This window comes from Hippopotamus amphibius, chromosome 8 (genome assembly GCF_030028045.1).
Source record: "Hippopotamus amphibius kiboko isolate mHipAmp2 chromosome 8, mHipAmp2.hap2, whole genome shotgun sequence".
Lineage (NCBI taxonomy): Eukaryota > Metazoa > Chordata > Mammalia > Artiodactyla > Hippopotamidae > Hippopotamus > Hippopotamus amphibius.
Genome location: NC_080193.1, coordinates 17,146,789 through 17,160,406, shown reverse-complemented (window position 1 = coordinate 17,160,406; position 13,618 = coordinate 17,146,789). Strand labels below are relative to the sequence as shown.

General features: G+C 44.1%; 1 protein-coding gene across 1 annotated transcript in view; it reads right to left on the bottom strand.

The window, feature by feature from the left end:
* CCDC60 (coiled-coil domain containing 60) overlaps nucleotides 1-13,618 on the bottom strand; it is a 173,036-nt gene that overhangs the window by 95,295 nt on the left and 64,123 nt on the right. Inside the window, exon 2 of the mRNA XM_057746447.1 lies at nucleotides 9,980-10,059. Within this exon, the coding sequence (XP_057602430.1) occupies nucleotides 9,980-10,059 (80 nt within the window). The remainder of the gene's footprint in view (nucleotides 1-9,979; nucleotides 10,060-13,618) is intronic.

The window sequence follows — 13,618 nt, the reverse complement described above, 5'->3', positions numbered from 1 at the left end:
TTTATCTAGCTTCCCCCCCCCTCCATTGACAGTGGCTATTCTGGCACGTAGCCAGAAATGGAAGTCCGTGGTTTCGGAATTAGCCAATGCTGAGCTACGTGCATGTAAGTAGACTTCCTTATTACAGGACTTTACAGAGCTTTGAAATTCTACTGTGAATTGGGAATCTCTGCGGTGGGGGTGTAGTTCACAGCATTTCCCAAACATATGTGACCACAGAACTTTTCTTCACAGTACATCTTGTAGGATGGATGTTCAGCTCAATAGACACGGGGAAACTTTGGAGAAGGTGACCTGTTCTCTTAAAGAGCCAAAATCTGGCCTCCTATTAGTTCCCTCTGCTTATGGTTTGGAGGAACTGAGGTCGGCATTATTGCAATGATACTGAAAATGATGGAAGAGTAATAGTTGTCACTCACTGTCAGTATTTTCTCTCTTGGCGTTTCCTCTCTGAATGTGGCTGATACAGTCTCTCGCTTTGGTGAAAAAGGATGTGACTGAAACAAATTCTGACCTGCATAATATCTCCCTTCCCTCCCAGCTCTGGGGAAACCAAATATAGTGTGAGGTGTTTATTTTAGATAACAGACTGTCTCTTTTTCTTTCTCTGTCTCTTAAACACACACACACACACACACACACACATTTAATCAATAAAGTAAATTCACCTTAGGACCTATTTACCTAAAAGTTTTGTAGGGTAGTGCAGAACTGAGTTAAATCATTTCTTTGCCCACAAGAGAGAAGCATATATTGTCTGTACTACACAGGCTTCCCCTGAAATGGTGAGGAGCATGTGTTTGCATGGTCCAGAACCACTGAGGTCTAGGGAACGGAAGATGCTAGCCTCAGGTCTTCTAGCTTATCACAAGACGGGTGGGACTCCGAGTTCCTTGGTCTTGCCTCTGTTTTCAGAGCACTGTAGGAGTGAAGGGAAGGAACTGAAGCAGAATGGGAGATTTTATGCACATTGTCTCATTTTGTCCTTGCCAAAAGAATCCCTGAAAGAAGGCACTGATTCCATCCTACTGATGAGAAACTGAAGTTTAGAGAAGTAAAATGACCAGGCTGAGGTCACTCGGTTGATAAGGGACAGGATGGGGTTTCTTTGTCTCGAAAGCTCATGCTTTTCATTGCTGCTCTTGAATATCTGCGGACACTCTCAGGACAACGAGCTTAAAGACAGCTACCTTTTATGGATCTGCCCCTACATTCCTCACCCATATGTGCCCCCACAAATCCCAACAACCGTGTGGAGCAGACTTCTTATTCCTGCATCCTATCCCATAGATAAAGAAACTGAGCTCTGCAGAAGTGAACTGATTCGTTCACGGCCACCCAGGTGATCACTGGTGGAGTCGGGATTTGAACTCACAGCTGACTCCAAAGCCAGCACACTTTCAACTATACTGTGTGAACCCTCCTCGCCTAGCTATAAGCCTGAGAACACTGCCTGCCATCTGGGAAAGGATTTCAGAAAACAGAGTTTTATGCAAACCTTTATGTACTAGAAGGTTCAAGGCTTCAAGATATTTTGATGCTTGAATTTGAAAATACGGTCTTCTAGTTAAGTTCTTTTTTAATGTGGGATCCTCTGAGGCAGCTATAGCCATAAGGGAAGGAATTAAACAAAGATACCCACCCTCAGTGGAGAGTGGCGCCAGAAAAGCAGAGAAGAAAACTTGCCCTAGAACTACAGTTAACTAGAGGTGTCAAAGACACATGAAGACACCAGTGACAAAGAAAAAATGGGTATGGCCTCTGGGTCACATTCAAAATGATAAAAATGCAATTAACTTGAGCCATGTTCCTCCAGCCCACAGCAGTGACCTACCCTTTGGGTGTGTGGCTGTGCTGATCAGTTCTGGGGTAGGACATGGGGCCAAGTACTTGCCTTTAGGGAACATGCTGGGGACTCATTAATGTCCACCCACTGGCTGCAGGGCGTCGGGATGATGTAATGTGGGGGGACCAAGGTCTTCTCTGAATGATTCATAAGGTACAATTCAGAAGCCTTAACTTTGCCTGCATTCCAAAGTACTGACCAGCATATAAATCCATGATCTTCAACAATTCTGGGGCTTTGCCGCAAGTCTCAAGTCTGGGAAGGGGGCAGTGGGAAGAATCAGGCTTGAACTTTTAAATGAAGACGTTCTGGGCTACAGGCTGTGGATGTGGAGGTCCTAGGTGTTGAGTGAAGAAACACAGAAGCTATTGAGAACCGTTGGTAAATGTCCGAGGTCAACAACAATTTTTCAACTATTTAAATTCACTGATTAAAATCAGCCTCATTTATGAAGGGATTTGGGTGAGGTTTCTTCTCCTGCTGGTCTGTTACACTCCATCCCTCAATTTGGATTAGTAAGGTATCAATATAGATACCAAAATCTCCTTTTGAGTCTTCTAATTTAGAGATGACAAATAAAGTACATCCTGTGTAACAATTCCAATCAATGGTGGTGGCTGCCTGGAGTGCTGGATTGAAAGGACTTTTGAGACCAAGTCTTGGCTCAAATGGAAAGAGCGCTGTGATCCATTAGTGATGTCTGCCTTGGGCATAGGAGAAAGGAACAGGGGTACGTGTGCCATCCACCTAGATTTAACTTTAAATTATTAGTTTCATCCTTTTTTGTTTCAAAAAGAGAAGTTCACTCCACCTACCAGCTTAGACACAAACCTTTACTCAAAGTGAATGTCCCTTATTAAACACCATTAACTCATACAGCAGCCCAGAAACTGGGTGGGATGATAAAAGTGTCACATTTCCTCTGGATTTCTCTGTCTTTATAGACTAAGAAGTCATTTTAGTCATCGGGGTCCTTGGTTGCCAAACTATTCCACTCAAGAGGGTTTAAGAGTATATATGGGGGTGACAAAGGGTTTGAAAAATCTTGTGGGAAACCAAGAGCAGGAACTCACAGAGAGGAACTGGAGATTTTCTCCAGATAGGAGTTTCGGGGACCTTGGTAGCAGGATCTGAACGTTGTCAGGCTGAGTCCTGACGTGACTCAGGGCTCTTTTCTCTTCGGTTACTGTCTTCTCCTCCAACTTCCCACTCGGCTCCTTCATCGCCCCTTCTCTTTGCAGCATCTGCCCACACACAGCCACTGCCCTTCTGCCCTGGCTCCCTACAGCACTCCACACCTCTCTGGCCCCCCTCGCTCAGAGCCTTGTAGCTTCTCCCCACACCACTACCTGCTTGATTCTTGATGTGGCTTCCACTTTACGTTCTCAAGAGGGAGACTCTGATTTGTACAAATTAACTTTTGGGAAACTAGCTCTTGCTTCAAAGGCCAGCTCAGAGTTGGCTATCTGACTGTGATCTACAGAAAACATGACCCCAGATCTCCACCCTTTCGCAAGGAGACTTTGCAGCTCTTCCTATCAAGAAGTGAAGTCTATTCCCCCACCTTTAATTGGGGCTGGATTTGTAACTTGCTGTGGCCACAAGAATATGGTGGAAGTGATGTTTTGCCAGTTCTTAGCTTAAAGCTCCAGAGGCCTTGCACACTTCTCTCTCAGAATCCTGCCACGGTGAGAACAAGCCCCAGCTGACCTGCTTGAGGATGAGAGACTGTGTTGTTAGGGCCAAGGCTATCCTAGACCTGCCTATGGCCAGTTTTCCTCCAAACAAATGAGAGAGCCCAGCCAAGATCAGCAAAGTCACTTATCCAACCCTCAGCTGATGACAGACGCTCAAGAGAGCCCAGCTGAGATCAGAGGATCTCCCAACTGAATTATAGACTCATAATCACTAATACATGTGATTGTTTTAAGTCACTGACTTTTTGAGGTGATTTGTTATGTGGCGATAGCTAACTGATACAATGACTGTGAGTAAATCTCTGAACTTCTCTGGGTCTCAGTTTTCCCATCTGAGAAATGGAGCGAAAAGAACTTTCCTGCCTGCCTGGGGGAAGATTTTTAAGATATGATGCAAATATAAACTTTAGCAAATATTTACTGAGTGACTTCTCTATGCTAAGAACCGAGCTAGACCCTGGGGGTTCCCAGGACAGACTGATCCTGTTGCAGGACAACATTAACACCTCCTCCCAGCCACAGGCTGTTCCCCAATAAGGCACAGTGGACACTCCAGCATGGAAGCAGTGGAAGAGAGAGACCAGCTCGATGGAGACAGCAATGGACCAGTCATCTCATCAACTGGTTTATCCCACAGATTTATATACAAGCCACCTCCCTCCCTCACTTTCCCTAAGTTAATATACAGGCTTCCCCTCTATTTTTAACATCTAAGTTCCAGGGATGGACAACAAATTAATTCATCCCATCAGTAAGCACCTGGAGACCATGACAGTAGACATATTTTCTAGGTTAGGACACATCCTACATCCCAGTGAAGGAGGAAGAGATAAAAACATAAGTTGATCCCCCCCTTCTCCCTCATCTCCCTCATCTCATCCAGCCCTGTGCCTCCAAAAAAAATCCCCAATCCACCCACTTCTCTCCAATTTGCTGCTATTTGCCTGACCCATGCCATCGACGTCTCTTACCACAGTCTTCCTACTACCCTGATGCAGCTGATGGAATGTTCTCTCAAAGATCAGATTAAATCCTTTGGTTCAGAACCCTCCAGTGGGTTCTCATTGCACTTAGACTAAAACCCAAACTTTTTGCCACGGCCTGTGAGGCCCGACGCCCTGTGGGCTCCAGTCCGTGCCGATCTCCCTCACTCTGCCCCAGCCTCACTGGCCTTTTTTTTACTTCTCCAACATTTCTGGTTTCTTCCAGCTTTGGCACCCATCCATCTGTTGTCCTATAAAGTACTCCATTCAGCTGTCACCGTTCAGGTGTCAGCCCATGGAGCCCTTTACAAAAGCGCTTCCTCTGACCACTCTCACTAAAGCAGCACTTGTTTCCCATCAGCACCACTGCTACCCATAGGCAGACCCTGGAGACTCCGCAGGTTGGGTTCCAGACCACTGCAATAAAGCATCGCAATAAAGCGAGTCATACAAATTTTTTTGGTTTCCCATTGCATATAAAAGTTATGTTTACACTGTACTGTCATTTCTTAAGTGTGCAATAGCATTATATCTAAAAAAACAATGTACATATCTTAATTAAAAAATACTTTATTGGTAAAGAAGCCTAACCATCGTCTGAGCTTTCAGTGAGTCCTAATCTTTTGCAATAATCACATTAAAGATCACTGATCACAGATCACCATCACAAATATAGTAAGAAAGAGAAAGTTTGAAATATTGCAAGAATTACCAAAATGTGACACAGAGACACACAGTGAGCAAATGCTGTTGGGAAAATGGTGCCGATAGATTTGCAGGGTTGCACAAACTTTCAATTTGTAAAAAATACAGTATCTGTGAAGCACAGTAGAACGAGTTATGCCTGTATATCACCTTGTTTTACATTCTTTATAGGATACAGCCAACGTCCCCTGCCCCAATCTTGTTTATTTATTTGCTAACTTGTTTGTCTTTGCCCCATTTTAACGCACATCATTGTCTCTTATTCATTGAGGGCATGAATTTTGTCTAGTTTGTTCACTGCTGTGTCTCCAATATATACGTCCATGTCTGGGGTATACCTGGTGATGCCTGGTACTCAATAAATACTTGTTGCAAAAAATGAATGAGCACAGAAAACTAAGGAGGGACCAAGAAGTGGTGTCTAACCTCATACAAAAAGAAAAAGCTTCATCCTTTGCCAAATTCCACCTTTGTCACTTCTCACTGCCCTGCTTCAGCTGTCCACCAAATGCAGCTGGAAAGCAAAGCCTCAGACCTTGGAAACACGTGCATAATCTGTACCCTGCTGGGATCTGCTGGGGGAGGGGGATAATTCATTGCTGCTTATTTGCAGTTGCCTGTACCTAACGAAACTTTGCTGTGGGTAAATCACAGCTTCGGGTTCAACATTTCAGTAGTTTTCATTGCAGAGATGTCTATTTTCCTTAAAACACATGCCATAAAAGGCACTGGCAGCTTTGGAGGAAGACATAGCATTGGCTTCAAGAGTCAACCAAGAACTGGGTACATGCAGAAGCCCTGGTTGTCAGCTTCCGCTAGGAGAAAATCAGCAACTGAGTGCACAGTGGCTGCTTAGTGCCACCAAACATCTGGTGGAACAGGCGAGGAGCAAAGCAGTTAGATTTTTATTCTTTTTAGCATCATGTTAAATTGGCCATGAAACCAGGGATGGTGCAATTGAATTATAAGAGGGCTGAAGTATTAAATAAAAATCGAGGAGGTAGTCAAGGTGTTTGGCTCAAGGTGGGCTAGATTCTAACAGCAGGTGAAGCAGATTTTAAAAACAGTAAGTGGAAAAGACAATATCTTCTTTGCTAATAATTCGCCTCATTTAATACTGGGTGATGGCGCCAAGGGGTGTGCACCTCTTGGAGGGGTGACTTCCCCTGGAAAACAAGGTGTTTCCTACTGAAGGGGAATCTCTGGTTCCTTAAATGTCACTGGGATCCAGGAGTGTGGCCAGATGGAATGTTTTACTGTCATTTCTTGTTTTCTTGCTTGTGGCTCTTCTGTCTGGCCCTTTCCACAGTGTCCTTCATGTCCAGCACTTGGACAAGCCAAGCCTGTCTGGTGAGGATGTTAAATTCCAGCCATGGTAAATGCGTCTGGCAGAAAGGACAGACTCAGCTTGCCAACTCGAGGATGGCAAAAAAGCCACTGTCTTTATCACCTTTTCATCACCCCTCTGCTCTACTAGGTTAGTGGAAAGTTGGTCATTTGGGGGCGTGTCCCCAGAGAGTGCTGGTGGATGTTTAACAACCATCTCTCTGGAGGGACAAGTAAGCCCTGATTTGTAGCTTTTGCTGATTTCTGTGCAGAAGTATTCCCACTGCAGCTGATTTTGAGCTACCAATATGATGTCAGTGAATGTGGAGTGGGGAAGAGGTTTGCAGTAGCCCCCATTATACAGTGTTTCCACCACACAGATACTATAACCAGAAACAACCTCAACCGCACAGCTAGCAGTAAAATGCATGAAATTAAGAAATGATGAGTTACGAGTATTTATCACCTTTGTTTTAATGTATTGTATTTAACTGAAGTTAATATAATTTAATTTTTAACAATAGCTGCGTTTAATAATTGGCTTGCAAATTTCCTGGAAATGTGGCAAATCTGTTCTGGTTACAAGCTGACTCAATGCTGCGTGTTACCCTCCTTGGGACTGAGTCAAGTGTTGGCATCTGGCATCTACTGGTACCTGTAGTTATCAGCTCTTAAGTCTACGGTATAAATTATTAGGGAAACTCCCATTTCCCAGGCTCTAGAGATTCTGGTATGTATTGAAGGCTGGCTTAGAATCATCTACCTCCTGGCTGGTAACACTCAGCTGCTAAGAACTGACGTGGTCATAATGGTTGTGTACAGCCAGTGTCTGTTCTGATTGACTGGTGTCCATGACATACAGATGGACCTTCACCTCTGATGCAATCTTCCTGCTGTACCACTTCTGAAGCCTGGGACAGTCCCTCTGAAACCTGTAACATCCTCCAGGCATGACTGTGGAGCAGAGTACAAATCACCGCTGGCAGGTACAACCCTCTTTCTTTGCTGCCTGCCTGGCTGTTGCCCCCACTCAGGTAACTCTTGGCTCCCGACTCCACCTCTCACTCGTCCCTGGGGCTCCCAGGTTCCCAAGGCATCAGCCTCAAAAGCCCTCTAACCTGGGTTCAAGCACTGTAGAGGCCGATGTGTCCACAACTAACAGAGGGCCAAGTTCACATGCAATCTCTGAGCTCTGTTCTGTTTGAAACTCTGAGACTGAGCCCCATCATCCCCCTCGAGCTGGGGACATTCCCCACAGGATTATTCCAACATCGACTATTAGATTAGTCTGATGGGGCTGTCATAACAGAATGGGTCGTCTAATCAACAGATGTTTATTTTCTCCTAATTCTGGAGGCCAGAAGCCCCAGATTGAGGTGTCTCTCCTTGGCTTGCAGAAAGCATCTTCTAGTTGTGTCCTTACCTGGCCTTTTCTCTGTGTGTGCACATTCCTGGTGTCCTCTCCTCTTCTTGTGAGAACACCAATCCTATTGGATTAGGGCCCTATCTTCGGACCTCATTTAACCTTAATTTAACCTTAGGGCCTTCCTTCTTAATGGCCCTCTCTCCAAATACAATCACGTTGAGGGCTGGGGCTTCAGCGTATGGATTTTGGCTGGGGACACAATTCAGTCCATAAAAACTACTGAGCACTTGAAATGTGGTTGCTCTAAATTGATGTATGTTCTAAGTGTAACATACACTGCGTATTTTCACCATTCACCATTTTTCAACATGTGTTCAAAACAGTATCTCGTTAATACCTTTTCATATTGATTACATGTCAAATGAGAATACATATTTGGCTAAATAAAATACATTATTAGAATTACTTTCACCTGTTTGTTTGTTTTTTTCCACTTTTTAAAGTGTGGCTACTGGGACTTGCCTGGTGGCGCAGTGGTTAAGAATCCACCTGCCAGTGAAGGGGACATGGGTTCGAGCCCTGGGCCAGGAAGATCCCAAATGCCTCGGAGCAACTAAGCCCGTGTGCCACCACTACTGAGCCTGCGCTCGAGAGCGTGCAAGCCACAACTCTTGAGCCCACCTGCCGCAACTACTGAAGCCTGCATGCCTAGAGCCTGTGCTCTACAACAAGAGAAGCCACTGCAATGAGAAGCCCGTGCACCGCAACTAAGAACAGCCCCTGCTCACCGCAGCTGGAGAAAGCCCGTGTGTAGTAAAGAAGACCCAACACAGCCAATTAATTAATTAATTAATTAACAACAAAAAAAAGTGTGGCTACTGAAAATTTTAAAATTACACAAACAGTTCACACTATGTTTCTGCTGGACAGTGGGTGCCCAGAGACCCTCTCAGAGCCAGCATAGCCACCCCTCCTGTGGTCGGTGGGAAGATATTGTTCCCTGGGGCCCTGTCTTGACGCCTCCCTTAGTCCTCTTCATCCCTTTCCTTCTCCCCAGTTTCAAAAGCCCACACCTTCCTGCCTCTTCTTAGGCTGAGTCATCGCATTCTATCGAAGCTGCACTGTTATTCAGGATGCAGATGTGGGTGGGCAGTGAAGGAAGAGCTTCCAGAGACCATGGAGGTGAGGAAGGAAACGTTTCACTGTGATTCTTATCAGGGTCTGGCTCAGAGTGGAAGGCACCTAAGATAAGCAGACCCTCCGCGCTGCCGGCATCACCCCCGCTTAGACGTCTCTTATGTGTTTTGTGTTAAAAGAATCTCCATCTCTTACTCTGCCTTGAGTTGCTTTGCTCAAAAGCCCCATGTATGACCCCCATCTTGGAACATTCCAGGTTCCAGGAAGGAGGTAAGGGGTGAGGAGAAGGAAATCCTACCTCACTCCACAGAGAAGAATAAAGCACAGGCCTAGACCTCAGTTTGCTCACACTGTCCTGGAGGAAGGAATCGGTGGTTGGAAAAAGATATGAATGGCATTGTACTCAAGGCTACGGCGCTTTTATGCATTATTTCCCCAGTCCTTCTAACAGCCTCATGTTATATTCAGTTTACAGTTAAGGAAGCAGACTCAGGGAGGTTAAGGAACTCCTCCAGTGTCACCAGCTGGCAGATAGCAGGGCCCATATTTGAGACCAAGTCTATCCAACTCTTGGCTACCATGCTGTGGGCATGGAGTGAAAAGGGAAGAATTTTCTGGAGCATACGGGAACTCTCCTGAGTTGGATTCAGTCCCAGAAAGGAAAGCAGAGGGAATTCTAGGCATACGACTGGCCTGAGCAAGAATGGGGAGGTCAGTCTGGTGCAGGAAGTCCCTGCAAAGTCCAAGCAAGAAATGGGTCCCATCCCTAGTCCTTACAGGGCTACCCTCCTGCAAATCTCCTGCTTAATGTTCAGGGTTGAGGGGCACTGAGACTTGGCAAAGACTCCCAGGCATCATCCCATAGCCTGCTTATCTCTATCAGGTTGTCCATGGCTCATTCGGTACAGGGCTCACTTACCGGCTTCGTTTAAGGTCTTTCTTGAGGTTTATTATTTCCTTCTCCATATACTTGATGCTTCTCATTGGCTTGTCTGGGACCTGAGGAAAGTCAAGAAAAAACATTAATACAACTGTTATGAGCGGAGCCAGGCCTCAGGAGGCTCATGTGTTCATGTGAGATGTCTCATCAGGTTGGAGGGGTCCTTGGGCAGCACAGTGCCCTCTTCTCCATCAAAGAGAGGACAAATTGGACAAATTACTCAACCTCTCTGGGCCCCAGTTTTTTCAGCAGAAGAACAGAGGAGTAATTCCTACCTTGTTGTGATGATTAATTGCTAAATTTCTGACTCACAGCAAGCATCTGAAAAATGGAAGCTTCTAATATGATTGTTATACTCAAAGTAAAGCAAAAAATTAAATGTTGATAATCACTGTTGTAGGTGGCATGGGGAGCTGATTTGGAGAGCTTGAATTCTGTCAATATAAAGATGCAAATATACTTTTCCCCCTGCCCTCACTGCTCTCCAGCAGGATTTTATGACTGAATTATCCAGGTAATTGTTCATGGGTTTTTCTTTCCCTTCTCTTGATTCATTTGCCTTTCTCAGCCATCGGGGAAACCTCATAAGACTTAAATTTATTACTCAGAGGTAGATATCAGGCAATATAAAGAAGAGAGTTAAACTGACTATATTTCAATATAAAAGTCACTTTTCTCAGCTACCAATTTGGTGAACAATATCAAGACTATTATCTTGATTATCCTGTCTTGAAATTAATTCCTGCAATATTAAGGTTTTTTTTTTTAATTAAAGGAAATGCCAAGAAGTTATGGGACAACAGATGCTTTCAGATGAAACTGGTGGGAGAATACACTGTAATGACTTTTCTGAAGGGCAGTTCGTCAATGCTTACTAAGTGCTGTAAAAGTGGGCATGCCCTTGGGTCTAACAACTCCTCTGCTGTCAAGCGTCCTATGGGAATATCCCTGCATGGGCACAGAGGTTCATCAACAAAACTGCTAAGATGCTGCCTGTGAGAGCAAACTCTTGGAAATCACAACCTCACAATAGAAGATAGGTTCAATAGTCACGGTGCCTCTAAACGACAGAATTAAATACACAGCAATTAAATATAATGACAATATAATGATATGAGTATAGAGGTGCTCCAGGAGTTCTCAGAGTAAGAAGACATGTTACAAAGTAATAGGTATTGCATGATTCTTTGTTTTTGGAAAAATGATCTGTTTCGATGTATACATATCAAAAGATATGAAAAGCTTCCCTCCGCCATGCAGTGATTCTCTTTGAGGGGTGGGATTATAGCAGATTTTACTGCTTTTTCTTAGCTTATGTGACTTTCCCATTGCTCTGCAGTGAATGTTAATCAGTTATGTAATAAACAAAGAGAAAAAATTAAAAAAAAAAAAACACAGCGAGTGAAATTTGACCATGGCTGATTGGTGGCACTGTACTGAGGGTGTCTTCTAAAGGCACAGTGAGGACGGGGTGCTACTCACTAACAGAAACCACAGTAATACGGACTGTGGGAGGTGACAGTGTTTTTTCAGCAGCCGTCGTCGCCCACTTTCTCTGCAAGCGAAATTGGGTTGTGGTGCCTGCTGCTTTGGGCCTTTTGAGTGGAATGTGGAAGGCGGGGGATGTAGCTGTATCAAAATTGAACAACATTGGGATGGACCTAGAGATTGGCATACTGAGTGCAGCAAGTCAGACAAACACAAGTATCATATGATATCGCTTCTATGTGGAACCTAAAAAAACTGTACAAATGAACTTATTTACAAAACAGAAACAGAGTCACAGATGTAGAAAACAAACTTACGGTTACCAGGGGGAAAAGTGGGGCAGGGGAGAGGGAGGGATAAATTGTGAGATTGGGATTGATTTATATACACTACTATATATAAAATAGATAACTAATAAGGACCTAGTATATAGCACAGGGAACTCTACTCGATACTCTATAATAACCTATATGAGAAAAGAATCTAAAAAAGTGTGGATGTATGTATATATATAACTGATTCACTTTGTTGCACAGTAGAAACTAACACGACATGGTAAATCAACTATATGCCAATAAAACTTTAAAAAAAAATTGACATTTGTGGTGGGGTGCTGAGGATGGAGAGCGGGGTCTGGGTTGGAGGGAAGGGACTGTTACCAGCCTGCCCAATTCTCATCACTTTTCTCCTGGGTCACCCAGTACGTGTCCTGTGCCAAGCAGCTCAGCTTAGAGGTGGAGAGTCTCTGGCACGTCCCCAGAGTAAGCCCTTCTTGTCCATTAAATAAAGCATATAGGATACAAAAAGAGTATCTGGGATAGCCTTGAAGAAGTCCAGCTAGACATGAAACAATACAATTATTTATAAACGTTATATCTTTAGCCATCATTAGGAATGACTTGTAGGTAATATACTAAGCTTATTCCAATACACGAGGGCATTTCAACCCCTCATGAAAATTGATGGTAAATCTATCAGTTTTTATCTTGAGGAATGGTGACGTGGGTGGAGAGACAGACCTCCAAGGAGGCACATAAGGATCTCCGGGAGTACTTTTTAAAACTTCTGCATAATGGACATTGGCTTTTTTCACACTACCAGTATCCCTTCTCCCTCCCTCTTGGTACTGGTTACCTGGTTAGACTTCTGGCCCCTCTCCCATGGAGCACTTGTACCTCAGAAAATACTCATGGTACCAGCAACAGGGGTTGTCCTAAATGGCTGAAGCCAAACAGCAGAGCCCACCTCTCATCACAGTGACTGGTTGAGGGATGGTCATGTGACACAATCTGGGCTAATGAGATGCAAGCAGACTTTTGCCAGGGGCTTCTGAGAAGCATGATTTCCTCTATCTAAGGAACCACAGGCAGAGAAGCTCTCTTTCCTCATAGACTGTGAACAGAGAAGCAGATACCCATGGGGGTTGCTGGCAGCCATTTTGTGCCCATGAGAGAGCCACCCTCCAACTGAAGAAGGTGTGGGGGAAGGCAGAGAGGAGAGTCAAAGAAAAACTTGTCCCATGGTACCTTGTTGAACTGATCAGGCTTCACTAGAACCTGGACTTTTCACAAACATTTCCTTTACTATTTAAACCAGTTTGAACTGGCTTTTCTTTTCCTTACAACCACAAGATCTCTCTCTGAAACATCACCCTCCCTTGGGTGTATCAAGGCAACAACAGAGCAAGAATTATTTCAACTATTTCTCTTTCCCCTCTTGGGGGTTAAGATCAGATGATCCCGATTCTAGTGCATTTTGCAGTGAAAACAATGAGGTTCACCATGTTGAGATCAAACATCTGCTATGAAGGTTGCCTCTTTCTAATTTTTTTTTTGAACATCCAACTAATTCCTTCTTTCAGAACCAAAGCAACCTTCTTCAAAAATATTGTGATTAAAACACATTTATGAACAGAGACAAAATAAACACACTCAAATTTCTTGCCATAATTTGAAAATCCATGACTGAAACACTGCTTGATGTTAGTTGTGTATCCATCTCTCTCCTAAATGTCTCAGGTTTCACCCGCTTCATGAAACAACTATGATATTGTCCAAATTTCAAGCATTTTCCCTGAAATCTCACCAAATGATAGTTGCTGATGCACCAGGGACTCACACTATTGTAAGA